General features: G+C 35.8%; 2 protein-coding genes across 2 annotated transcripts; one reads left to right on the top strand and one right to left on the bottom strand.

Moving 5' to 3' along the window:
• The first annotated feature begins 7,353 nt into the window (after positions 1-7,353).
• On the top strand, positions 7,354-10,173 carry LOC113297773 (thioredoxin-like 4, chloroplastic). The gene is made up of 4 exons (XM_026546355.1): positions 7,354-7,451; positions 8,743-9,405; positions 9,631-9,684; positions 9,795-10,173. Exons 2-4 carry the CDS (start codon positions 8,950-8,952, stop codon positions 9,906-9,908), a joined length of 624 nt encoding a protein of 207 aa, XP_026402140.1. The 5' UTR covers positions 7,354-7,451; positions 8,743-8,949; the 3' UTR covers positions 9,909-10,173.
• Positions 10,174-11,115: 942 nt separating this feature from the next.
• LOC113297768 (abscisic acid 8'-hydroxylase 4-like) lies at positions 11,116-14,306 on the bottom strand. Its single transcript, XM_026546349.1, has 9 exons — positions 13,977-14,306; positions 13,555-13,876; positions 13,322-13,474; positions 12,955-13,203; positions 12,733-12,822; positions 12,533-12,611; positions 12,341-12,447; positions 12,097-12,215; positions 11,116-11,793 (listed from the first exon to the last, which is right to left on the bottom strand). The coding sequence occupies exons 1-9, from the start codon at positions 14,210-14,212 to the stop codon at positions 11,703-11,705; spliced, it is 1,446 nt and encodes a 481-aa protein (XP_026402134.1). The 5' UTR covers positions 14,213-14,306; the 3' UTR covers positions 11,116-11,702.
• Between the last annotated feature and the right edge of the window lie 11,943 nt (positions 14,307-26,249).

Here is a 26,249-nt window from a genome sequence, read left to right on the forward strand (position 1 = left end):
GTAGGCTCGTAGCAACTCCTAGTTGTGGGTGAGATCATCTAAGGGAATCAAGTGCGTAGAATCCTGCTGAGATTAAGAGGCGTAAGGAACGCGACTGTACCTTAATCAGCGCGAGATTGGTTAATGCTCAACTACATTCTAGTCCTAATTTAACTTGTAGTAGGCTAAAGTATGTAGGGGCTTAATACAGTGTGGTGTTCAAATATGGGCTAGGTCCCGGGGGTTTTCTGCATTTGCAGTTTCCTCGTTAACAAAACTTCTGGTGTCTGTGTTATTTCTTTTCCGTATTATATTTTCTATATAATTGAAATATCACAGGTTGTGCGTAGTTTAATCAATTGGTAAGTTGTTTATTGAAATTGATTGACGCTTGGATATTAGTCTTTGGTACCATCCAAGTTATTTCTCATATTAATCCGGCTCACAGATTTCTATCTTTTCGATTGCAGATTGATTTGAGAAATTGAGATATAAATCTTGGATATATTTCCTTGTTTGAGTCTGACTGTCTAGTTGATTCTCTTGGAATTATATTGGAGTTAGTCCATACATATCGCCTAAACGAAATATTGGGTGTGGTTGTTAGACCCCCGTTTTTTCAAATTAGGAAAATGATATATGGACTATTAGATCTAACTAACTCTTTAAGGCGATCCATAGTATACTTATTTCCAAAACCACAGACATTCCATGAGAGAATTTTTTGTTTTGACAAATTTGCAATGCAGACAAAAAGGATAAAAAATATTGAACTGAGGTTGTAACTCAAAAGCAAAATTGCAAGGATTAAAACTATTGATCTGAGCTTGAAAAATAGAAATAAAATTGCATGGCAGGTGGAGATTATAAGAAATTGAGTGTACCTGTCTCTCTCCATTTGCCATAGTTGTGTGTTTAATCCGAGCAAAAACTTGCTTATTATCTTTAGTGGTCATTGTCATTGTTGTGCAATGTTGATGTTGAACAATGGTATGATTGGTCAAGTTGGAATCAACAACAGATGACATTGGAGTGGTTGTGCTTCTCTTCCTTTTACCTTGCCCGACTTTCTCATTATTTTCTAAGTTTCCCTCATTCCCATCTTCAACATTCTTGTTCTTGTTAAAGTCTTTCACAATAGGTTCATCTCTTGGAGGGACAAAAGGAGCAGGCTTCATAATCTTCTTACTATTAGAGCTGGAACTTGGAATGATATTTATAACTCTTACAATAGGCTTTTGTGTACCTTTATTCAGGTTTCCAAATCTCAATGGTTCATTATGAATCTCCACTAGCTTTGCAGCCATATCTGCACAATCAGCTTTACAGTGCTTCAGAGTATAATAATCTTTGCGAATTTTATGTGGTTGTATCTCATAGAAAACCCTAACCCACCTTGATCCCCTTCTCAAAGGATTTGAAAGATTTATCTTTACACAACTTTGAAGACTTGTCTAGTTGGTGGAAGACCCATTTTTGGCTCAATAGCTCTAACTTCACCAATGTCATGCACATCCTTTTGATTCATATGTTCTGGGAGCAGATGCTTTAATTGAATCCAAAATTCTTGTGTTTTCCTAATCCAATTCTTTGTAGATTATTGAAGGATAATAGTCATGAAGAACTACAAGGTGGCCATCAATACTCCATGGTTTTGTTACAAACACTTTGTTTAAGGTATCCCAGTATTTGAATGTGAAGACCATGATGTTTTATTCCATCTTCAAAATCTTGACCTCCTCTTCAGGGATAAAATCCCAATTGAACTTTATACTTTTCTCAGCCTTTTTATCAGACATCTTGTCTTCAATTATAATATTTATAATCAAGGATATCTTCATATCACCATCTACTGTTTCGTCATGATAGATATCATTATTGTGAGGAACCAGATCAATATTAGTACCCACTTTCTCCAGATCCTCAAGCTTCTGAAAGAGGTTTGAGACTTTTTTAGTTGCACTTGTGTTATTAGCTTCCATCTCGAATAAGGATTGATTTTTATAGTATATATTTTGTGAATGAACCGCTTGGCTATTAAGGTTTATGTAATACCAACAATCAAATTCAGGGTTTTGATATTGATGGTGAATATTTTTTTTCCTAAGATAGCTATTGATCGAGTATTTTTCTGCTAATTTCTCTGATTTGATTTGGGTAGGTTTTGAAAATAGCAAGGTCAACACGGCTAGAATAAGGAAATTACTTTTGTAACCATGTTTGACTTTATGAATCTTCAAACCGGCGGACTAATTTACTGCTTCTAAGATGGACTGAGTTGGATGGGATTTACAGTGACTGACCGATTCCATTTTCTTCCAATCATATTTGATCAACTGATTCTGCAAACACAGTGACTTTTGATAAGGCAAACGTATGATTCCTTTGCTTCAAAAAACATAACAACAATGACAGCAAACACAATGACCACCTTTATATTCCAAGCAAACGCCATATTGATTGAACAACACTGCACAAACAAAAGAGAGAAACAGGAAAAAGTAGTTAAACATGAAAAATAGAGAAAAATTTAAGTTTTCAGGGTGATTTTAAAAGGAGAAGAAGAAGACAAATTAATTGATGCCTAAATCATTAAGAAAAAAAATACGAATAAGAGAAATTGATCAGATTTTTCAAAATTTTATTGCACCGAGTTGACTCATTTCAATTCGCCGATTTGAAAGCTATGTATTCAATTATAGTTTACTCTGCAATACATATGATCCCTAAAAAATACTCCTGATTTATGATATAGTTTAAATTTTTCCCAGAAGATTAACTGATAATGTCTAAATTAGTCATCAATTTTCTAACTTGTGAAATATTCGATTTACAGAATATAAAGCAATCATCTACGAATAGGAGATGAGATATAACCGGACAATTTTTGTTAATCTGCATACCCGAGAAAGTTTTATTTCTCCCAGCATGGGAAAACAGCCTAGACATCCCCTCCAAAGTTGTTTTGAACGTATATGGAGACCCCTAGATGGGTTAAACTGAACACCTAGTATCACATTAAGCAACATAGTGGATTTAACAATTGAAATACAATCAAAAATCAAATCACACCATTTTTCGTTAAACCCAAAGTTGTTAAGAATATGCACAATGAACTTCCGTTCTATTTTATCAAATGCTTTTGATAAATCTAATTATAAAGCTAAAAATCCCTTTTTGGATTTACATGTGTTCATGGAATGTAGCATTTCATGAGCAATAACGATATTATCCACCATTTGTCTCTTCGGTATAAAAGCTGACTGGTTCAAGGTTGTAATATTATATAACACAGTTTTCAGTCTTCTCGCTAATATTTTAGAAATCAATTTGCATAAATCATTGCTCAGACTTATTGGTCCAAAATCAACTTGAGTAACTTGATTTCCAATTTTGGGAATTAAAGAAATGAAGTTGTCATTCAACAACTCCGGTAATTTACCTGTCTCGAAGAAACTTGTCATGCTCTAATAAACTCCAATGTAATTGAAAAAACTTTGGAGGATATCCATCCGGATCCGGAGATCCCCATGAACTCGTAGCAAACAACACCTCTGTAGTTTCATCTTTATCCATAATTTTGATTAAATCAATATTTTATGTATCAATAATAACTTTAGGTATAATAGGTTCGAAAACATGATCAATGAATATTGTTTCCCTCGGTAGTTCTAATACCCAGAAAATGATCTCTTAAAAGCAAATCTAATTGCTTCATTTCTTCCAATCAAAGACCAGAACTATCCCTTAGACAATGAACAGTATTATGCCTTTTTTTATTAGACCCCACAACATGAAAATATTTAGTTGACTTGTCATGCTATCTGAAAAACTTGTCTCTATTGTTTTCTAACAAATATATGATTTCAATCTTACTCCAAGTTTCCAGTTCATTTTCAAGGTTTCCCAAAATTTTCTTAGAAACTAAATGAGCAGGTTTTGCATTCTCTCTATCAATTTTCTTTAAAATTTTCTCTTTATTTTTGAAAATGTTTTTAAATACATCTTTATTCCAATCCTTGAAAGATCTCGTAGCAGTTGATGTAAGTCATTATTAGCATGCATTTTATTTACATTTCAAGCATTTTCTATAAAAGATTTACAATCCCTATATTCCATCCAACCTCTAAAGAACTTATAAGATCTGTTCTGCTTGATTCTAATGGGATCAAAATCTATAAAAGAAAAGGATTATGATCAGAAGTAGTTATAGTTAAATGATAAACTAAAGCTTCAGGAAAGCACTCAAACTAGTCCATATTCGCCATACATCTATCAATCATTTCTATTATATTTTCAACTATTCTCTCGGATTACACCATGTAAAAGGATCACAATTAAATCTCAAATCTATGAAGCCCACTTGTTGAATTATATTTTGAATAATAGTGGCTGCACTAGAATTTGAATAATTACCCCCTTCTTTCTCAGAATTGTCTAAAAAACAGTTAAGGTATCCTACAATCATCCAAGGATGACTTATCTATTCTCCTAAACTTTGAATATATTCCCACTGACAAGTTTTACCTTGAGAATTTAAAGCACCATACATACAAAAAGTCTAAGGATGCCTCTAACTTTAAAAGTAACAACAATGGTGTTTAGCTTAACGTCCACTAACTAAACTTCCAAATTATTAAACCATGGCACAATTCGACCACCGGATTTTTTCATTGAAGTATGATAATCCAGTCTTTGAAATGAAGTTTTCTAGCAGTATTCTCCATCTTTTCCAACGACATTTTGATTTCAGAAAGAAATACTAAATCGGGCTTATATTTTTCTAGTAGGAATTTAGATGGTTAAAAGTCTTAGGGATGTTACAACCTTGAGCATTCTAAGACAAGATGATCATTCTTCGAAAAAATAGGAAAATATATCTTAATATGTGATTAACTATAACACACAACACACCAACAAAAATGAAAATACTAAGCGTACTCGTAAAACAAACTAAATGCACAAAGTAACACTCAAAAGTATCAAAACAATATTTTAAGCTACTAATAGTTGAAAATGAGTAAACAAAGTTCGAAAAACTAACCAAATCAGAGCTTTTGGTACTTGAACTCCCATCGCCAATCTTCTGATGTTTTACTTTCCCGAAAAACTTCAGCAGCTGCTATTGGTGTTGGGTTTATACGACTAGCATCCCCTTTCAGTATAATGAGAGCATTTGATACCATACCACTAGTCTTACCTCCACCCAAGTCCTTATACTCTGCTAATAACCAAGCGTAGCCATGGGGATAATGTTTTCCTTCTATCAAATCCTGAAAGTACTTCTCTTTTTCCTTTCTCTTCTCCTGCTCTTCACCAACACCAAATTATTTCCCAATTGACTCATTTACCTTTTCCTTTATTAGCATTATTTTCTGAGTCCTCAATATCTCTAATTGTGACTCCATTTGCTTTCAGGATTTGGGAACTGCCAGTCAATATCCATTTTTTTGTGTTTTCCCATTACCCATATTCATTGCTTATTTATCAATCAAACTCTTAAATCCAGTTGATGATTGATCAATCTTTTTCCAGTTTTTGTCGTTTTGCTTCTTCATTTCTAGATATCCTTTAACTTCTTGTTTTCTTCCCACCTCCACAAGAGTGTTTCTTACAGCTGTAGAAGTTTCACTCTTGCAGTCATAATCTGGAGGATGTGCTATATATCCACATACAGTAAGTACAAACCAAAGCAGGGAGACCAATATAATCAATTTCCATTGGTTTCTTCCTTGTTCTCAAATCCTCTAATACCATGTCCACCCTTTTAAACTAGAGTTTAGTTAAATCCACAATCACTAAAACTTTATATTCTCCATCAAGCGGACCAATCATCATCAACACCTTATCTAGTTGCTTAACTACTTTTCTTACCATATAAACTCTATCGGAAACGAAACTACTGATCTTGAAAGCAGTCCAGAAAATATACTTATTAAAGTTAAGATCAAAGTACCTAACTTGGTCTATTTTTCCCCCTAAAAGATAGTAACTTACCCTCTACAGAAGCATTCGACATTACTATTTTAGCAAATTCTTCAGGATCTTTAAAAAATAAATAAAAATAAATGCTTAGTTTTTGTTTCTCTTATCTCTAACTTCGATTGGAGATCCCATTTGTTTTTCAAACCTCTCTTAACTTGATCATGCCTTATCTTTAATTTATAAAAACCTTCTTTTTTGAAAAACTTACCCACCAGTTCCATTGTTTCACCCTTTCTAATACAGGAAGCATTTTTTTTTTGATGAATTCTAAGAGCTTATAGTAACCTATATCAGATAAATTTGCATTTTCCTTCATTAGTTTTTCCACCGTACTTATCCCCTCTGCTAATGCCGGGTTGTCCAGCTTACTTTCTAGGAAGATAACAAGAGCAACTGAAATTTTACAAGGAAGACCAAGAGAAATATTTTTGTAGAGGAAAACTTTTCTTTTACTTTGTTGCATTTTATAATTCTAGGAAAACAATTCAATTTCATCATTAAACTTTCCTCAATTGCCACTTGTAAGGTTACTTCTTTAAACCATGTCCTGCAGTTATCCTTCCTTCATACAACAAACAAAACCAATTTTTCTTCTAAACTGAAAGATTTCTGAATTCTGCAGAGTTCCATGATTACAAACGCAATAAGTTTCCACCTTAGACAATCTTTGTTGAATAAATTATTCTTCCACTGCTCGATGTAGTAGCCACGTGCAGATTTTCTTCTAGCAAGTGTTATCAATAGAAAGATCAAAATGCTCCACCTAATGACCAATCGTTGAAGGAAATCCACCCAACATCACTTAAAAATATCGTACATGAATTTTGGTAAGTGTAATCAAAATTGCTAAAGAGGAGATCTTTCCCACAGCTCTAGAAGATTAAGCTGAAACGAAATCCATTGACCAAATACGATTTAGAATTTGATTTAAAAAGAAAAGTATAATTTTCTAATTGAAACCGGTAGAAATCCAAACCATAACAAGAAATTGATTCAGTCATATAAAACTAGAAAACATTCAATTCACTTATCTGATTTATTAGAAAGAAAAAACCAATTACCGACTCATCTTGCTGAAATCTCTTGATTGATTAATTTAAGACAACTTTTTCGCCGATTTTATCATCTATACAACAACTTAATGAGGTGGCATTTTCCTGTAAGCCCCTCTAGCGGATTCGGCAGCCCCTACAACAGATTACTCCTTTTTGCTAGTTTAACGTGCCATCATTTATGAGCCATAGCCACAGGTCTGGATGTGCTCTCTGGAAGCAGATCAGGCCGAGGCCTGTCCAAGGTAATATTCAAGGGCCCTACCCGTACTACTTTTTCTAAGATATTTTTCACGATTAGACAGTTAGAAGTTCTTAGCCAATTAAAAAAAAGTCATAATTCTCTGAGTAAAACCTCTAAACTTTGAAAGCTCAACAGAAGCCAGAAGGGGATGATCATTTCTTCTCTTGGAGTTCCTTCATTTCCAGAATTAGGTAAACACAAAATTCTTAATTTCAATTATTTTTTTTTGGTTTAAAACTCCAGCAAAAACATAAAACATAATCGGTTTTGCTTACAAAGATCACATTCTGGGTATGTTTTGATCGATTGGTTGAGTATGAAATTAACTCTAATCCTATATTATTTGTGAAAGTTGTTGGATGAATTATGTTTGTTGCTTAATTTTGATTTCTGTTTCTGTTTTTATTCTTTGGGAATTTAGATTAGTATGTTTTTCTGTTTACAAAGATGAGATGAACAATAAGTAGATCCAAATGTGTTGGAATATTTTCAACGCCGCTAACCAAAGGGGGATCCAAATGTGTTGGAATATTTTGGCCGATAAAAGCCTGTTCGAAAATTTCGAATCCAAAAGACACCATTGATGTCTGTTGATGAAGGAACCTGACGTTTCGTGAATAGAAACCTGTTGGCGAATAAAAAACCTATTCCCAACAGGTGCAAAACCCTTTATAAATAGCTTCTCCCAGTTTCGTTTAACATATAAGAAAAATCAATCTGTTTTCTCTATTTCAAAAAAAGCATCATCAGAAATCAGAAATCTCTTTGTGTGTTCTTGATTGAATCAAGGGGTACAAACCTTGAATTCAGTTTTCGTTGCAGGGCTTTCATTGTATCCTGAAGGCAATATTTCGCATACCTGTTGTAATCGCCAATTGTTATTGGGAGGGTAGAAATATTTGTCTAAAAGAAATTTATACAAGCCTTGAAAGTTTTGGAGTGCAACAATTTCTTCTCTGTGTCATTCATCCTTTGTGAAACCCATTTTTTTTCCAACAAAATGTAGTATCACATTCTAAAAGAAAAATGAGTGACACCACAATGTTTTTTTCTTCTGAATTTATGTTTGAAAAACCGTCTTTACAAGCGACATTTTTGAAGGACGGGATTAGTATTAGCATCCTACCCAGTAAAGGAGGAGTTGTCCAACACTCCAAAAAAGCTCCGGAAACCTATTTGGAGTTCAAGGGCCAAGCTAAATGTCTACTCTAGCCAATGTAGAATGCTATTGTTAGTTTGTCAGCATGTTAATTGTTTTCCTCCATAGCCATTTACTGGCTCATAGCATTGCTTTTTTGTAATGAAGACAAGGGAGAATCAAGTGAGGAGCTTTAGACGCAGTGCTGTAATTGGTTTACTTGTACATGTCTGAAATTGCACTTGATCTTATCCTGTCATGATTGAACTTTTGTTATTGTCAAGTATATTACCTCAAGATTTGAAGGTATCAATTTGATTGTGTTTCGTTTTTTTGTCATACAGGTGATGACTCTTGATTTACCATTTCGATAGATATTAGCTTGGAACTCGGAAGAACTCTTAAGTCTCTAACCTTTTGAGTCCAAATTAATTGGAGTTCTACTTGAGTTTCGGTTAGAGTCTAAACCAAGACGTTTTCATTGAAACTCTCTCCTTGCACGATATTAAGGAGGACTGTTATTTGGTTTGGGGTGTGTGACATTCGTCGTCATGCAAGTACAGAACGTATTCCATCCAGTGCTGTCTTTAAACCATGGAAAAGCTCCAAATGGGCAATTTGGAGCTGTTTGCACACTTCCTTCAGTGGCACATCATGCTAACTTTTTGTTAGTAGCGGCAAGAGTTCATTATCTGACAAATCATACAAATCTGCACAGCCTGAAAATAAATAGCAGCTTTTTGGAAAGGAAAAGTGTTATGGATGAAAATCAAGGGGAATTATCTGATGAAGATGAGGAGTTTTGTCCCGTCGAATGTGTTAAAGAATTTAAGACTGATGATGAACTGTTCACTATTCTGGAGAGGGCCAAAAAAGATAGCTCCTTAGTTGTTGTGGATTTTTATCGTACTTCCTGTGGAAGTTGCAAATATATAGAACAAGGCTTCTCCAAATTGTGCAAAGGATCTGGCAAAAAGGACGCTCCAGTAATCTTCTTGAAGCATAATGTGAGTATTTCTTGGGTTGATTATGATACATAACATGTTTGTCATCGTTTATCTCTCCTTTCTTGTATCACATCTGATACAAATTGTTGAACACAGAAACACCCAGTCAAGAGGGAGTAGAAATTTGCTTAACCGATGGTTATTGTGCCAACAAATATTACTCATATAAGCTTTTTATGTCCAACTAATCATAGGTTTTAATTTCCTTTCTTCTGATTACGGCAGGTTATGGACGAATATGATGAACAATCTGAGACAGCAGACAGATTAAGAATCAAGGTAATGATTTTGTAAGGTTTCCCATGCAAGTTTTGTTTAATAGGTCTATAGCCAAGTATCCTTTGCTTTCATTTCTAGTCAAAGATGTGAAGGGATTTCAAATGTTGCAGGCAGTGCCACTCTTTCACTTCTACAAAGATGGAGTTTTATTGGAAAAATTCGCAACCAGGGACAAGGAAAGGATTTTGGCCGCAATTCGTAAATATTCGTCTGCAGACATTTAGAGCAACCAGGTTTTATTTCTGCGCTTGCAATACTTTTTCTATGTAGACCTTATACCAGAAAAATCTGTTCCACTTAATGGAATCTAAAGATAGTAATTCTCTACTTAGAGAGTATATATATAAATTATTATGTGCATTTTCCCTTGTACAAATGAAGGAATCTCAAGTTAGAATATATATAAACTTGCTTGTACTATCTGGGAAATTGTATAAAGTTGTGATATTTGCCATTGATGAATGGGGATCATTTTATCTGTTAACGCCACATTATTATATTTCTAACTTCCACCACTAAACTGTTGACGAATAGGGATCAGATGACTTAAGCTAGCAATACATATAGTTCCAATGTCTACTTCTTATAGATGCAACTGTATCTATTGAAAGCTCCAAGGTTCTAAAACTACCAAACATTTTAAATGGATATCAGATTCGTAGAGTATTTTCAGTTGGAGTTTAACATACTTTGTGTTAGTTTATACAAAATCATTAGTGATGTTGACAATTTGGGTGAGAAATCTTATATACAACATATTATGTGAATAATGCTTATGGAAGAGTCAACTTTCTGCTTTGCTGATTGTCAATAATGAAAACGATAAGATGTAAAAGCGTCCAGAAACAACTTCTCTTTTAGCTTATTATCATGATACAGAGTTCCTCATATTAGATTACCTTAAAGTTCATTATCTCCAAACCAATAATTGCAATTTAACTATTAATAGTTTGAGCTAGATGTATATTAACATTTACCTTAGTTTGGTTCTAGGGGTTTCTTATATTAACACATCAAGATTTCGTCTGACATGTCAAATCCATTTGGTATTCATATATTTTCATTGCTATCTTTGTCATTACTTTTTTCATATCTTTCATGTTGGGTTGATTAATATTTCTTTTACACTTGAAAGCTACATTACATCAAGACCACAAAATCATGTCTTTGTTTAAATCCATGGTTTATAATCTCGACTCATCACGTAACCCATGTTTAATCGTTTTAGAGATTAAGCCTTAGTTAGGATTAGAGAGTGACTAGTTCTGTGGAGGTTTTCATAATTAGGCAAGTTCACTTTTATTGAGGATTAGCAACTGAAAAACTAGTGAAGTTTATTTTGGTTTTAATTTCTTCCTGTCAGTTTGCATAAGATTAACCCAGAAAATGAAAGAAGAAAAACGAAAATTCAAGTAGAAGCACCGACCAGTGTGGTTAAGAAAGAGTAGCATCAAAATGTGGCTTAGTTTCTTAGTGGACCCACAATGATGTCAAATATCAGAGAACTGTGTGTGTCTTCATAAGATGGTGCCCTCCAGCTTAGGGAACACTCACAGTGCAGCTCTTTTTACTTGGCCAATCATAGTAGCGACGTGTGGTTTATTCGCAGCCTCTGCTACGAACGTGTTCATGTGATGCCCACGTCTTTTCATGTCTCTAGAGTTCGCCAAATGGCATTATATCAGTGAATAATGTTAACATTTGATTCATGAAACTCCAGTAGTAGTTTTAGCAATGGTAGATTCTACTAGACCAACCACAAAATTTTTTTTTTTCCAAAATATTCCCTTTCTTTCCATCAATACTCATCAACAGGTTACACTTACAAGTTGGAAAGACTACAGTAAACATCCATGGGTGGGGGGACCAATTGAATAGAAGATAGAGAGCCAAGAATTACTGAGTGAAATGGATAATGAAAATGCAGATGATACATGTGACAGGGGTTAGATTCTTTTTTTCTTAGTAATGAATGGAGAGAGATATGCTATTTTGCACATCCCATTCTATCTATGGATTCATTCTTTCTGAAACTTGGCTGGCAATCCATGTTGAGGGACTGGAAACGGGGCATACTGAATCGCACTGTGTGATCCCACCACTTCCCACCTACAATCCAAGTCAACAGCAAAACAGACATAAAAAATATGACTTTTATCAGAAAGATTCATAGCACTCTAGCTTATAGCATTTTTCGAGTTTTTCGCCTAATATGAGATTACATTTTCATGTTTCTGAAAAGTAGTCTTGAGTCATTGCGAATAGTTAGGTTCTTTTTGGCTGTGAGTTTGGGCCTGCCATGTGTATATGGGATATATAGTGGAGTTTCTTTTGTTCTTTTTGTTTGTTTGTTTGTCTGTTGGTTTGTTGTTGAAGTAAATCAGTATTTTATTTGTATGCACAAGTTCATACCTATATCTGTTGACAAGATGGTAGATAAAAATCAGTATCTCCAGCTTGGCAAGTTCGTTACCAGGACATGCATGTACACCAGTGCCAAACGGCATAAAAGTATTGGGTTTTGGTGCAACCTGAAAAATACATTAAGAACAAACATTAAAATTACTCTGATATTTCGCAAGAAAAATGTAGGATGAATTACTCTGCGGAGATTGAATAACTGAAGATATCAGAAGTCAGAACTGTTGCAAAATACCTCAAATCTAGAGGGATCAAACTTCTGAGGATCAGAAAAAAATTCTGGGTTATGTTGAATATTCCTGAATAAAGGCATCACCTTCCAACCTTTTGGAATATGATGTCCTGCAAGTAATGACATTGAAATTCAGAAAAGCTGCTAAATAGTACCAAAATGAAAAACAAGTAGTTTTTTTTTCATTACTCTTACCCTTATACTCTACATCAGTCACTGCTTCCCTAAATGTGAATGATATAATGCTTGCCATCCTCAAACTCTCTAGTATGACCTGAAATTTGATCACGTCCACTATTAACCATTGCAGTAACAAAAACTTTAAAATACAGAAATTTATAGTGTTTTTTTCTTTCTTTGACTTGCTTCTATACGGTGAGAATTTATGTACAGACCTTATAAGTTAGAACCATGCTTCTAGTTTGTGTCCACGTCAACGGTCGGATACCTTTATCGTTTGATTCATATATGGCCTTCTGTTCAGCCTGCAAGAAAAATTTGATTACAGCTAAATATTTAGTACGGCCATCCATGGGTAGTTTTTTACAGAAAGCTTCAATCAAGCTAAAACTGTTGCAAAACAGGGAAAAGATAAAAAGTTTGTGGGTGATTCTTACTTTTACAGCTTCGAGAAGTTTTGGGTCATCATGGAGGAACTTCAAAGTCCAAGTAAGCATACTAGCTGTAGTATCTTGAGCAGCGAACAACACCCCGATTATGTTATCTGCAATTTGGTTATCTGTCAAGGCTTGTCCGTTTTCGTCTCTAGAGTTCATTAGACTACCCAAGAGATCTTTCCCCATTAGTATCTTCTCCTTTCTAGCAGTAATTATCTCACTTAGAATTTCATTCAATCTCTTCCTCGCCTTCAATATTTTGACAATTACGGGAAATGAATTGTGTCAGCTTAATTCTCTTTGAAGATAAAGAAAGATACTGAATTGAATTCGTATGCATGTTATCACTGAGCAGTGAATTCCTTACCAATACTGCGTTGCGGTATGAAGTTCCCGGTATGTTTGTTGGGAAAGAATTGTAGCCTTTATCTACTATGGCATAATTCTTCTTCAACTCCTTTTTATAGTATTCATTCAACTGATCGCCAAAAATGGAGACTATACCGATATCGAAAGAGAACTGGCAAGAAGATAAATGAATCAGGATCCAGTAAGATGTGCAAGACGAGTTTGACATACAAGCAACCAATTACTACTAACCTTCTTCATTTCATGGAAGGTGTTAATTACGCCACAACCATCCCAGGAATCCAATGTAGAAAGGACAACAGATTCAATGTGGGGAACGTGATTGCGGATAGAATCCGGAGACAAAGAGCTCTTAACTAGTTTCCTAAGCTGGGAATGATAATCACCTTGGTGAAAAAAGAGAGCAGACGGACCGATCATGAGTTCCTTACTTTTTGGGTAAGTGGGTTTGAACAAATGCGCTTGAGTAACCAGAACAAAACGAGCAGCTTCTGGACTTGCTAACATTACACATGGACAACCTAGTATATGGGTCTTGAATATCTCTCCGTACCTAAATGATCGAACAACAACAAATCATATGTTAGCATTTTTTAACTGAAAAAAATGAAGTAAATCATCAGATCGCAAATAGAGATATAGCAGACAGAAACCTTTTTTGCTTAGAAGAGAAGAAGTCATTTGGGTTTTGAGAATAGAGTTGAAGTGTTTCTCCAATATAAGGCCAACCCATTGAACCAGGAGGAAGTTTAGCTCTTTGTTTAGGGTTCCTAATCTTATTCCTTCTCAAGAAAAACACCAACATGCATGAGAGAAGAGTCATCACAACAATGTAAGCGAACACACCCATTTTCATATGCCGATCTCCTCTGCTTATAGTATATTGCATCAAACAGTATGATGTCTTATTGTTGTGATCCTTGCAGTTGCTGTTTAAGTATGTTTGAAAGCAGGGAAGGTTTCGAGTGTTTATATAGATGAGAGAGTTATTAGGATTGGGATGAAATTAAATATGCAGAGTTTGGAAAATTTTGAATTGATATTCCAAATTTCCACAACAAATATTTCTGGCCATAAATAATCTTTCTAAGTTTTCAGTTTTTGGTCAAAGTCAAGTCTCTATCTTTCAACAGATTACATCAGATATTAAGATACTAAATAGGTCGACAAAAATTCAGCTCCCAATTTCACTTGGTGCTAGAGTTATCCAGTAAGATCAAAATATTTTCTGTGTAAAGCTGAGGTAGTGAACAAAATAGGCTTCGCATTTTGAATGGGCACTTGCCATCCAACATGGACTGATCATTCATTTCACATTTTCCATCGGTTTTGTTTCTGACCTACTGCATATACTTCTGTTCTTAATGAAATTTTGATCAAGTCATTTAAATGTTGCGGGTTACTTTACCATGCATAAAGAGCGTCTCCCCAGATAATTAATGAAATTCTTAAAAGACATTGCGGAGACCACCGCAAGAATTTCAGACACTGCTGTCCTTGTTGGCTTGGATGCATTTGAAATCAGCACCCAGGAAAATGTCCAGCGTTTATATTGTAACAACGTACGTGGGATAAGAGGACCACTGGTCAATTCTCCCCCGTTCATCCCACAAAACTATGATTAAGTACTTCAATATTCTCCAAAAAAATCTCCTATTTTCTCCAACGGATCCTCTTTCGGGGAAGTGGCTTTGAATTGGCAATGAATGAAAGCTGACTCTACCGAAGATCATGATTTAGTTTTTGAACAATTTGAGGTCTGCACCAGCACACATGTAAAATGCATGCAAATGATATGACACGGTTAAAAATAAACGTAGTAATCCATGACACTCATAGCCTAAATCAAGTCATATCATCCCAAAAGATGATGGAGGAAACTCCATATTCTCCCTCGGCGGTGAAGAGTAGAGCTGTGTTACTATTTTCACACAAGATCGTGATATAGGACCTATGTAACTGTACGGTAACAGTTAGGAGACAAAATTCAGAAGTTTCAGGAGTATGGAAGGGACGGTTGGGCTGTTGTCGACGTCGATGACAGCTGGATCAAGATCTCGATGGTTGATTTTTTCTCGAGAGTTCTACATCAGATAATTCCGAGAGATGAAGGTAATTATGCAAATCCACAAACTTTCTCTTTAAGTACCATTTAATTGGCCTAACATATCACCGACCAAACACACCCTTTACTTATGATCTCTCACTATCAATGTCGTCTCAGCCATTTGATTCTCCTAGAGATCTGATCAGGTTAGATTTTAACGGTGGTGATTTCAAATACTTTCTTATTTGAAATGGTCAAGTTTTTTCCTATATTAGGAAAACTGTTACATGTTTATGTCTAATGCCCGCAAATTGATGTAATATGCAAGCGTGTTAGAGCCAATTCTCACTGTATTACGTCTTAGCCAACGTAAATGGGTATACCACGTTATAAATATGTTACAAATGCATGAGGCCAAAGAGCAATTTGCATATAGTGATCATTTTGGTATGTCCGCGATTGATCGAAGTTTCGAAGGACCTCGAGATCAAACTAGGTTTAGCATACCCCTGTTATGGATCACAACAAACCATGTGGAATCTAATAACATGCGCACGTTAATGTTTTCCGATTACTTTTGTCTGCGGGTAACATGAACGAACGAAAAATTTCACCCTCTACGTACGTCTAGAATGTGATTGTTAATTTGTTAGTAATCGCGTAAAGGAATGAAATAGTCCCTAACTTAGAATGATGTGAATTTGGAACACTAAAGTTCCATGACATTGTCTTGCTAAATTGAGGTTGTGTATCTAGCTGCATTGACTTAGATGTTAATGATGTAAATGTTTACTGGAACCCCTTGTTAATAAGTGAGTTAAATTGAAACACGATGAGTTAGTGATGTACAAAACCTCTTTATATACTTATAAATGGTCGAAAAGAAATCCTTTAGAAATTTGTAAGCTCATACTTCAACACCTAATATTGGGAAATATCCAAGAGTTAGGTTTTACATAATGCCATGGATGCCGAACATAGCAGATCTCATTTAATGAGCACCAAACTAGTTAGATCATGAATTACTAGTGGTCAGGGTTATAAATCAACAAAACAACAAAAAATATTTAAAGAAAGTCAAGTTTAAACTTTTTATATTTGGTTCTTAGATTTTGAAGGAACTCAAATGACGATCGTGGTATGTTTTGCTAGATAGAGACAGTAAGAAAATGTAGACATTGTAATATTATGACTATTTAATGCTGTAATAGTAGTTATGTGAACCTAAAGATATTGCATTGGTGATAAGTTTTTCATTATGCATCCTCTCTGCTGGAAAGGCTAGAACTTGTTGATCATAACTATAAACGAGTGGGTGTAACATTAATTCTTTAGTTCTTTTACTTTCTTACACCCCTATAACACTGGTTTTAGTTTTCCGAGTACCATATAATATTTTTCGTTTGCCATCAGCAAATTATAAGCCTGGCATTTTTAGGGGCGATCCAAAAAAATTAGGGTGACACTAAAAGACAAAAAAAGGTCACCCAAACGTAATTCTAAGCTACCCCTTATCTCTAATTTTTCGAAATGCCCAGTATGCCCTCATATAATCGGGAGCCTACACCATAATCGGTAGGTTAGAGGTGAATCGGTAGGTTAAATTGAAACTGTACCTACCGATTATAGTGTAGATACTTCGGCTAATAATCCCTTTTATAATCGGTAGGTTATCCAACATATATGACTACCGATTATAAGTTGCCCCAAAATGAGTTTTTTTCTAAAATCCTTCATGTATTGAATTTTGAAACCTGGTATAATCGGAAGGGAATACAACTTAACAACCTACCGATTATAAGGAGTCCCAGATCGAACCCTTGCCATATTCCATAGGTTTTGAGTGTATACAGCCAGCCATAACCACTTGGTTCGTGTTTTGGATGCAGCGTTAATCGGGAGTTAAATATATTACAAAACATACCGATTATAAGTTGCCCCGAAATGAGTTTTTTCTAAAATCCTTCATGTATTGAATTTTGAAACCTGCTATAACCGGAAGGGAATACAACTTAACAACCTACCGATTATAAGGAGTCCCAGATCGAACCCTTGCCATATTCCATAGGTTTTGAGTGTACACAGCCAGCCATAACCACTTGGTTCGTTTTTTTCACGCAGCGTTAATCGGGAGTTAAGTATATTACAAAACCTACCGATTATAAGTTGCCCCAAAATGAGTTTTTTCTAAAATCCTTCATGTATTGAGTTTTGAAACCTGCTATAATCGGAAGGGAATACAACTTAACAACCTACCGATTATAAGGAGCCACAGATCGAACCCTTGCCATATTCCATAGGTTTTGAGTGTACACAGCCAGCCATAACCACTTGGTTCGTGTTTTGGATGCAGCGTTAATCGGGAGTTAAATATATTACAAAACCTGCCGATTATAAGTTGCCCCAAATTTAAATTCTGAAAACTACCATAATCGGTAGATATACTAAATACAATACCTACTGATTATTGGTTTCTCCACATTCAACTTTCGTCAAATTAGCTATTGGAGTTTTCGGGAAAAACAAAAAGAGTCGTTGGACCCTAAACCTATATAAAGAAACTCATATCTATCACCCCAATTGCACCAAACTCTTTCCTCTCTTCAGTTTTAATTTTCATAAAAAGAAACATGGATATTGCTTTTGCCGAAGAAGAAGATTGTGCTATTTATAGAGCGTGGGTTGTGGTAACTGCTCATGATCGTGTTTACAAGCTCCATAAATCGGAATCCGAAGAGCAGATATGGAACCGTATATTAATGGTATTTGAGGCCTTAGATGGTAATCGAATTCGAAGATCATCCAATGTCATTAATATGAGAAAGAATGCGCTCGATAGGAGATTGACAAACTTGAAGATGAGGAACGGTTTGTTAGGAACGCTTTTCCTTGGTGGACGTATGAAAAACGAGTAAGTATCTCTGTAACTCCAACTCACATTAACAAAAATTAGTACTAACTTGTTACTCATTCGTAATTTCAGAGAAATCTTGCGGATCGCCGGTATGTGGACCTCTACGGGAAACGATTTGAACATGAAGGATGCTACAAAATCAAGAGGGACAATTTTTATGGTCACTGGAAGTTATGATCTGTTTTAATACTTTTATGGTCAATTAGGAGTATAGATTTAGGTGCTTTTGACGAAATTGTAAGGTTAAGGTCGTTTGAACTTTATGTAATGAATGTAATCGGAGTATTATTAATATAAAAACTAGCCGATTATACGAAATCGGTAGATTATTTTGTTAAACAACCTACCGATTGTAATATTCGGTTATGTTATGAGTCAACTTTCTTTCCGATTATAGTGTTGTTTGGTTCCAGGAAACAGTTTTTTTACATAGAATAATCAAGAGGGTAATAAAAACTAAACCTTCCGATTATTATTATTCGGAAGTCAAGGTGCACATTTACATTCCGATCGTGGTGTTGTTTGGCTCCAGGAAACAAAGTTTTTTTTTACATATAATAATCGATAGGGTAATAAAAACTAAACCTACCGATTATTACTATTCGGAAGTCAAGGTGCACATATACCTCCCGGTTATGGTGTTGTTTGGTTCCAGGAAACAAAGTTTTTTGACACTGAAAAATCGGAAGGCAAAGTATATTAAAAAACTCCGATTCTGACAAAATATTTTGAAAAATCCCTAGAATCGGTAGGTTAATAATATATAAAGCTTCCGATTCTGACCAAAAAATGCAAAATCCCCAGAATCGGTAGGTTAATATATAAACTTAGCTTCCGATTGTGTTCCAGAATTCAACAGTTTCATGTCTCTTCATGTGATTCGCTTGCGAGTCATCGTTAAATGCATAAACATAACAACATAATCATTCATAATCCATACAAGGAACCATTCACAATCCATAAACATAACGTAACAACTAAAAATCCGACACATTGTTTGAAAATGACATAATCCGACACATTGTTTGAAAACGACACAATCCGACATAAACTAAGTTATCCATAAAGTGAACGAAAAACATCGAGAGTTTACAACATCGAGAGTTTACTATTTCTTTCCTTTGACTTTGCGACGAATTGGACCAACATTATCATTGGTTTCATCAACTTGAGTACTCGATGACACCCGAGTTCTTTTTTTCACAATCTTTTTAGGTTTCTTGGTTTTTTCCCCAAACTGAGATGCATAATCTTCATTGTCAATGTTATCAATCAACTCTTGGTGCTTTCTTATCTTATCAAGTGGCACAGGCTCTCCGGATTTTATGCAATTAGTGCACCATTTGGACAAACTCTTGAACCTTCCCTTCTGTTTTAAAACATAACATACCATCAAACGGTTATTACTCTATTTTGACCCATAATATTAAACTAAACTAAGAAAAAAATACGTACCAACCTTTCATAACCCACAAGTTTGTCTTTGAGGATATTCTTGTACGAAGCTGGCTTTGGTTTAAGATCATAGATTGCACGAATATGAGAAACACTCAGGTACCATTCCATATAGTTGGGAGCATTTTCAAAACCTTTGTTGGATGGCCTTCCTAGGTTGATCAAGTAATGCGCCCTTCTATCCCAATGCAATTTACAGGATGGTTTATTCTTGTGAACGACCGTGATAGAATCCTTATCAGACGTGCACTCCTCCAGAACCAAAGAGAAATTTCCATGGATTTTCTCCTTTGGTATACCTTATACAAAACCGTGTTGTCGCATCACCCTTGAGGCATTGTACATCACATATCATGGGGTGCCACAACGATCCAAAATAAAGGGCCAAATCGGATCGACCCGCAATATGTCCACCAGCTCGGTCTTCCTTGCACGGATCAAAGCATACGTCTTGGGCTGTCATTGAGTCCAAAACCCCCCTCAAACGAATCAGCTGCTGCTCCTTCTTCCTAGAATGGTTGTCATCGAAGACGTACTTTGTTCCTCTAGGATCACCTTTCTTCCACGTCGGGTTTTCAATGGCCAATTTCAAGATAGGTAAGTGGTCGTAGATCCATGCCTATATTGTCATTTTTACAAGTATTAGGAAATTGAATCTTCAATGGTAGAAAAACCAAAAAAAAAACAAACTATGTAGAGTTAATAAACAATACCTGTACTAGACTCACGTTCCCGGCCACTTGGATAATTCCAACCCTCGACGCCTTTCTCAACTCTTCCATCAACCACGCATGGCATGCCGTGCCCCAAGAATACTCATGCACTTTCTCGAGAGGATCCAGAAGTTGTAAAAGGTTGGCGTCTACCCGATTGCCATTGGTATTGGGGAAAATGACACATCCCAATACACATAGGAGATATGCGGTGGCCGCGTGGTTGACTTGCTCATAGGTTAAAGTTCCTTTCTCTTCTTTTTCCTTGGTTCCCTTGAACATTTTCATCATAGTACTAATGTTGAACTGTCTAGTTCTATACTTCATGCATCTCTTGAACTCAGTTGTAGATGTTTCTTCATCCCAACCCAAACACTTTTTAGTTAGATCATAAAGTTTGGTCCATTCCAACTGCTTTGTGAACTCATCCCTAACACCTTTTCCATGGACAGGGAGTCTAACAATCTGCACAACATCATCTGGGGTAATCGTCATCTCCCCAAACGACATATGGAAGGTGTCGGTCTCAGGATAAAGTCTCTCCACAAACGCCGATATAGCCACCCGGTCATGTTCCAACATTGAGTTCTCCGCAGCATCAACCAACCCTGAATTTCTAATAATGGTCTTGAACCTTTCACATTCATCCTTCAAAGGCCATTTTAGTTGGAGCGGCGGTCGGTTTGGGCAACCGAACCGCATCAGAATGATACTATTAAACACATGACAAGTTACAAAAAATAAATAGAATAACCTAAAGTATTACGAAGAAAAACATAATAGGTAAATAAAATGGATACGATCATTACCTCGGTTTCATATATTTCTTTGGCCCAGGAGTCTTTGTATCCAAATAACAATTGTCCTCCATCCTCCGGCAGCCCAAGGATTACACCTTCTGGAATATCCTTCACCTTCAGTTCATTTGGGACAAGGTGTTGCGCTTTCTTTCGAGGAGGATTTTTCTTTTCGACTTCTCCTTCTTCTTGCGCACCACTAGGTTGTTCTACTTCTAGTACTCTATCTTCGGGTTCTTCTAGTTGAATTTCTTCTTGTGATTGTGGAGCACTTGGTTGAACACCTTCTTGAACTGGTTGTGATTGAGAGGCACATGGTTGACACCTTCTTGAACTGGTTCTGATTGAGGGGCACTTGGTTGAAAACCTTCTTGACTTGCTTGTTGAGTTCCATCTTGAGCACTTGAAGCGGCTTTAGCAGTCCTAGCTCTCCTTGCACTAGCTGTCAAGTTCTGACGCCTTTGGTTCCTTGCACTATCTGAGACAATTGCATCTTCGACTTTTCTACCTCGCCTATCCCTAAACAACGCGAAGAAAGTACAACAGGTTAGTAAACTATATAATCGGAAGTTAATCTAAATACATCGTTCTCGAATATCCATATTCGATTGGTTGAGTAAACCACTAGCTTCCGATTACAAACAATAGGAATCCCCAGTTCACTAAACCCTACCGAATACAAATAATCAGAAACAAAATAAATTTTTGGTGTTCGAATATGTTTATCTACACCAAATAATCGAAAACTAAATTTCAACACAACCTTCCGAATAGGAATAATCTAAAGTAATAAAAGGTATAACCTTCCGAATAAATCTCAATTGGAAGTCTCACAAAACTAATATCTACCGAATATGCATCACTTTGTGTCCAGAAACTACTAATATGGTTCAGCCTAAACAATCGGAAGAAGATTACACAACATATCAACCGCTTAATACGTCTCTAATACTTGTTCTTCCCTAGTATATTCGGAAGTCAAAAACACAATTAAATTCCGATTATGATCGATTTAGGCCTCAGTAATGAAAAATGTTCAATAATCGATAGGAAACCTAAATATTTAGCACCCGAATATAACGAATGTTCTTTGAAATGAAGAAATCGACAACAATCGGGAGTTTAAAACAATTACTAACCTACCGAATATGGGTAATAACCGAAAACCCTAAAAAAAATCATGGATTCGACGAATTGAAGCAATATAAAGCAAATTAATGGTAGAATCTTACCTAATAGGCGCCATTTCAAGTTGGTGGAGAATTTGGCTTTGAGTATCGCCTACATCAGGGGCCGCATCTTCTTCGCGTTCTTCGGGTTCGTGAGTTAAAACCTCTTTATTACGGGCATGCAATCCAATGTTTGGATCCTTTCCGCGATAAACGTTTTTGGTTTTAGCTTTCTGGGGTTCCTTTTCTTTCATATTTATAGAGAATAATCGACGATGATTCGATTCGACGATTAACGATGTATAGCGAGGAGAGGGGGGAGAGTTTTCCTCTCTGCAATCGGAAGGAAAGAGGAGAAGAGGAGTTGAAGTTGAAGTTGAAGTTGAAAAGAAAAGAAATGAAATGAATTCAGGTTGACTTTGGTTTTATCTGCAAAACGGTTGATAATCGGTAGGCATTACCACATCATAAGCTACCGATTGTTGAGTAGCCCAAAATCGTTAGGGTTTGTTACTTATATACCTACCGATTGTAGGAAGCACCAAATCGAACCACTTCCAAATTCCATAGGTTTCGAGGGTACAGAGCCGACCATAACCATTTGGTTCGTATTTTGGATGTAGTCATAATCAGAAGGTATATGGAATACATAAACTTCCGATTATAGGTTGCCCCAAAATAAGTTTTCTTCTAAAATTCTCCATTTAATGATATGGAATACATAAACTTCCGATTATAGGTTTCCCCAAAATAAGTTTTCTTCTAAAATTCTCCATTTAATGAATTTGAAATCTACCATAATCGGGAGGTATTGTTACTCGTAGCTTTCCGATTATGGGAAGCCCCAAATCGTTAGTTTAGACATGTTTTAATTCGTCCGATTATATAGGATCCCCAAATTTCACCATTGCAAAAATCTAAAGATTTCTAATTTCTATACTTTAACAATCGGTAGACTCTTGAGGATCTTGTTACTCCCGATTGTTATAGAAGCCAGATACGAGTTTGGCACATAAACGAACTTAATCGGTAGTGTAATCTAGTTAATAACCTTCCGATTAGGTATTTTGGTAGGCTTTGAAGGAGGACAGAAAATAAGAGCAAGAGGAAGCCTACGTGTTATAACCGCAAGTGCACGGTGTCGGTTGTAGCTTGTGCAAATACGGGTCGAATCCACAGGGACTAGGGTGTGTAAGTTGAAGTTTCCTAAGATAAAGTTATCTAAACTAGTAACTAAGTGGCAGTGAGATAGTGAACCAAGGAATAACTGTGAAACAATGGCATTGAGCCAAAGGCAGTGAACTAGTGTAGTGAAAAAAGGAAGATGAAAGTAAACAGTTGTGGGAACACTACTAGGGTTTTTAAACAAGACACTAACAGGACATGAAACAGCAAACTAAATGAAGATGAAAGAAGTTGTGGATTAAGAAGATCAGTGAAATAAGGGGTTTGATTTCACCCTAGTTCATGCTATGCATTCTCTTATTGAAATGTTAAACACAACTATAGTTCTTTCCAAAGTACTAGTTGTCTTTTTAAGGTACAACTAGTCAAAGGCATGTGAATTCAGCATGAAGTTGCAATGAAAACTCACTCAACATTCAGAAAAAAGATACATAACAATGCTAGGGCTAATGAAACTATCCTAAGAACAAATCATAAGAACAAAACATAACATAAACATGAACATGAGCTTGATATAAATTGTAACAATCACACACTCAAATTAAATACATGTTGGAGTTCAGAACAGCTAAAATTACAATGCATTTGAATTGAGAATCATGGAATTGAAAAGATTGATAACCCTCAAAGCTAACAGTTCATGGGAATAACAAAACTGAAAAAAAACTTAAACTATTTTACTGATGCTCTGGTTAATCCAGGCATGCCTTCTAACACACACCCATCATCTCTATTTATACACAAACCAACTTTCCCCAAAACAGGACCACATCAGTCCAATTAGGGTTTGGTGAAAATACAAATTAAATCAAAAAAAATCCTACCTAACTCTGATAACAACCCTAATAGACTATCCCATACTTCAATTTAACATTCAATTGATTTCCCCCAAAAATTTCCCAAATCAGAAAAATTAGGGTTTTAGAAATTAAAATTAGAAATTTACCTAATCTCTGACTCCAATCAAACTTCGACCCATGCTTAGAATTAGTCTTCTCTTGCTTCACATACCTTCAATTTGCCTCTAGATCGACCTAATTTACCTATTTCACACTTTAAGGTTTCGGTTGAAAATGTGTGGAATAAGTAAAGTAGACGGACTAGGGAGAGGGGAACAATGATGGGTTATCATTGTTCGACGCTGTGGTAATTATGGTGGTGATGGCGGAGCAGTTGGGAAAGCAGGTGGAGGAGATGGTGGCGGACATGGAGGTTGCAGAGGAGGTGAGGGGAGAAAGAGAAGATGGAGTCGATGAAAAAGAGTGAGGGGGGTGTTTGGTTGGGTAGGAATAGGGTTAGGTATTAGGGTGTTGAGCGGATGTATCAGAATTCGATGTCCAGTGAGTTAAAGCGTTGGATCGACACATCTGGATCGAATCTATCGGCTGAAATGGCAATGCTTGCAGCGACCGTAGGATTGTGAGACACAACAAAACTGATGGCTCCAGATGGAGTTAGGTGCTGTAGTGTTAGACAGGAGCTTCAGAGTTTGATGCACTGTGATGAAACGACCGTTGGATGATGGAATGGATCCAATCTGACAGTTAAGAGGCGACACGGGTTTGGGTATTGATTTTAGGCTTAGAAAATGGGTTTGGGTTTAGGAAATGTGTTTGGGCTTAAACAATCTTGAGCCCATTTCTTCTTTAAGAACAATTTCTTCCTTTGTGAGCCCGTTTTCATCCTTCTGGTCTTGTGCACAACATCCTTCGCGGTTTCCTTGTGTAATTCCTCCCGGCTTTTCACCACTTTTCTGCTCTTTTCCGCTCCGCTATTCATCCAAACTTTATTTATTACCTAAAAATGCAAAATTAGTTAATAAAAATATTTATTCTTGAAAACAAAGAAAATACAGAATATGGGATAAAATGTAGAATTAATGCACAAAAGATGAGTTAAATGCCAACAAAAAGACATAGAAATATGCACTTTTTAGCACTCATCAAATACCCCCAAACCTGAATTTTACTTGTCCTCAAGTAAAACAAAACTAAGGAAATCCTACCTGTACCACTGTCGCTGGTCTCTCGAATGCATTTAGCATATGCACTAAGCCTTTTAAACCACTAAGTGTCCCTAGTGGACGAGTGAAGTCTCGTGAAGGTTTGCTTAGAACGTACCTACAAAGTTCTAGGTCAAAATATAAGCTCAGATTCCATCAAATGTGACATGTGCAAGTCAGTTTAAGCTCACAGCAAAATGGAGATGTCAATCTAGCTATCAAAGGCACAATCCTAGCACTGATAACAAATAAAGACATGTGATAAGAGTGTAAAGTGTATTTACACATGTTTCTAGAATGACCTGAAGTTATGACTACTAATCACCAAGAGATAGTTTTTAGGCTAAGAACCGAATTCTAAGCCAAGCTAGCTGTCCGGCTTTACGAGAATTGTGAATGTTCACCCAATGAGTTGGTGATATTTCAGTTTACCCGTGTTATACATCGATGGCTTCACCCTCCTTGCTTATTACAAGACTATTTACAACAAAAAGATGACTCTTTACATGACTCTTATTTACATTGATTACTCTCTTTTATTTTTGGAACAAGAGAGAATATTGTCTTTAACATGACAAAACATGGAATAAATAAATACTTGATTGAATTATTTTTTTTTTTCTCTTTTTTTTTCTGAATATATA

Source organism: Papaver somniferum, chromosome 1 (assembly GCF_003573695.1).
Source record: "Papaver somniferum cultivar HN1 chromosome 1, ASM357369v1, whole genome shotgun sequence".
In the NCBI taxonomy this organism is placed as follows: Eukaryota; Viridiplantae; Streptophyta; class Magnoliopsida; order Ranunculales; family Papaveraceae; genus Papaver; species Papaver somniferum.

Bases quoted from the DNA above. Each gene is read 5' to 3' on its own strand.
- LOC113297768 (XM_026546349.1), bottom strand. From the start codon at position 14,212: ATGCAATATACTATAAGCAGAGGAGATCGGCATATGAAAATGGGTGTG. The intron at 13,877-13,976 runs GTTTCTGTCTGC...TCGATCATTTAG, and splicing joins TTCTCTTCTAAGCAAAAAAG to GTACGGAGAGATATTCAAGA. The intron at 12,823-12,954 runs GTAAGAATCACC...TTTTTCTTGCAG, and splicing joins AACTTCTCGAAGCTGTAAAA to GCTGAACAGAAGGCCATATA.
- LOC113297773 (XM_026546355.1), top strand. From the start codon at position 8,950: ATGCAAGTACAGAACGTATTCCATCCAGTGCTGTCTTTAAACCATGGA. The intron at 9,406-9,630 runs GTGAGTATTTCT...TGATTACGGCAG, and splicing joins TAATCTTCTTGAAGCATAAT to GTTATGGACGAATATGATGA. The intron at 9,685-9,794 runs GTAATGATTTTG...CAAATGTTGCAG, and splicing joins CAGACAGATTAAGAATCAAG to GCAGTGCCACTCTTTCACTT.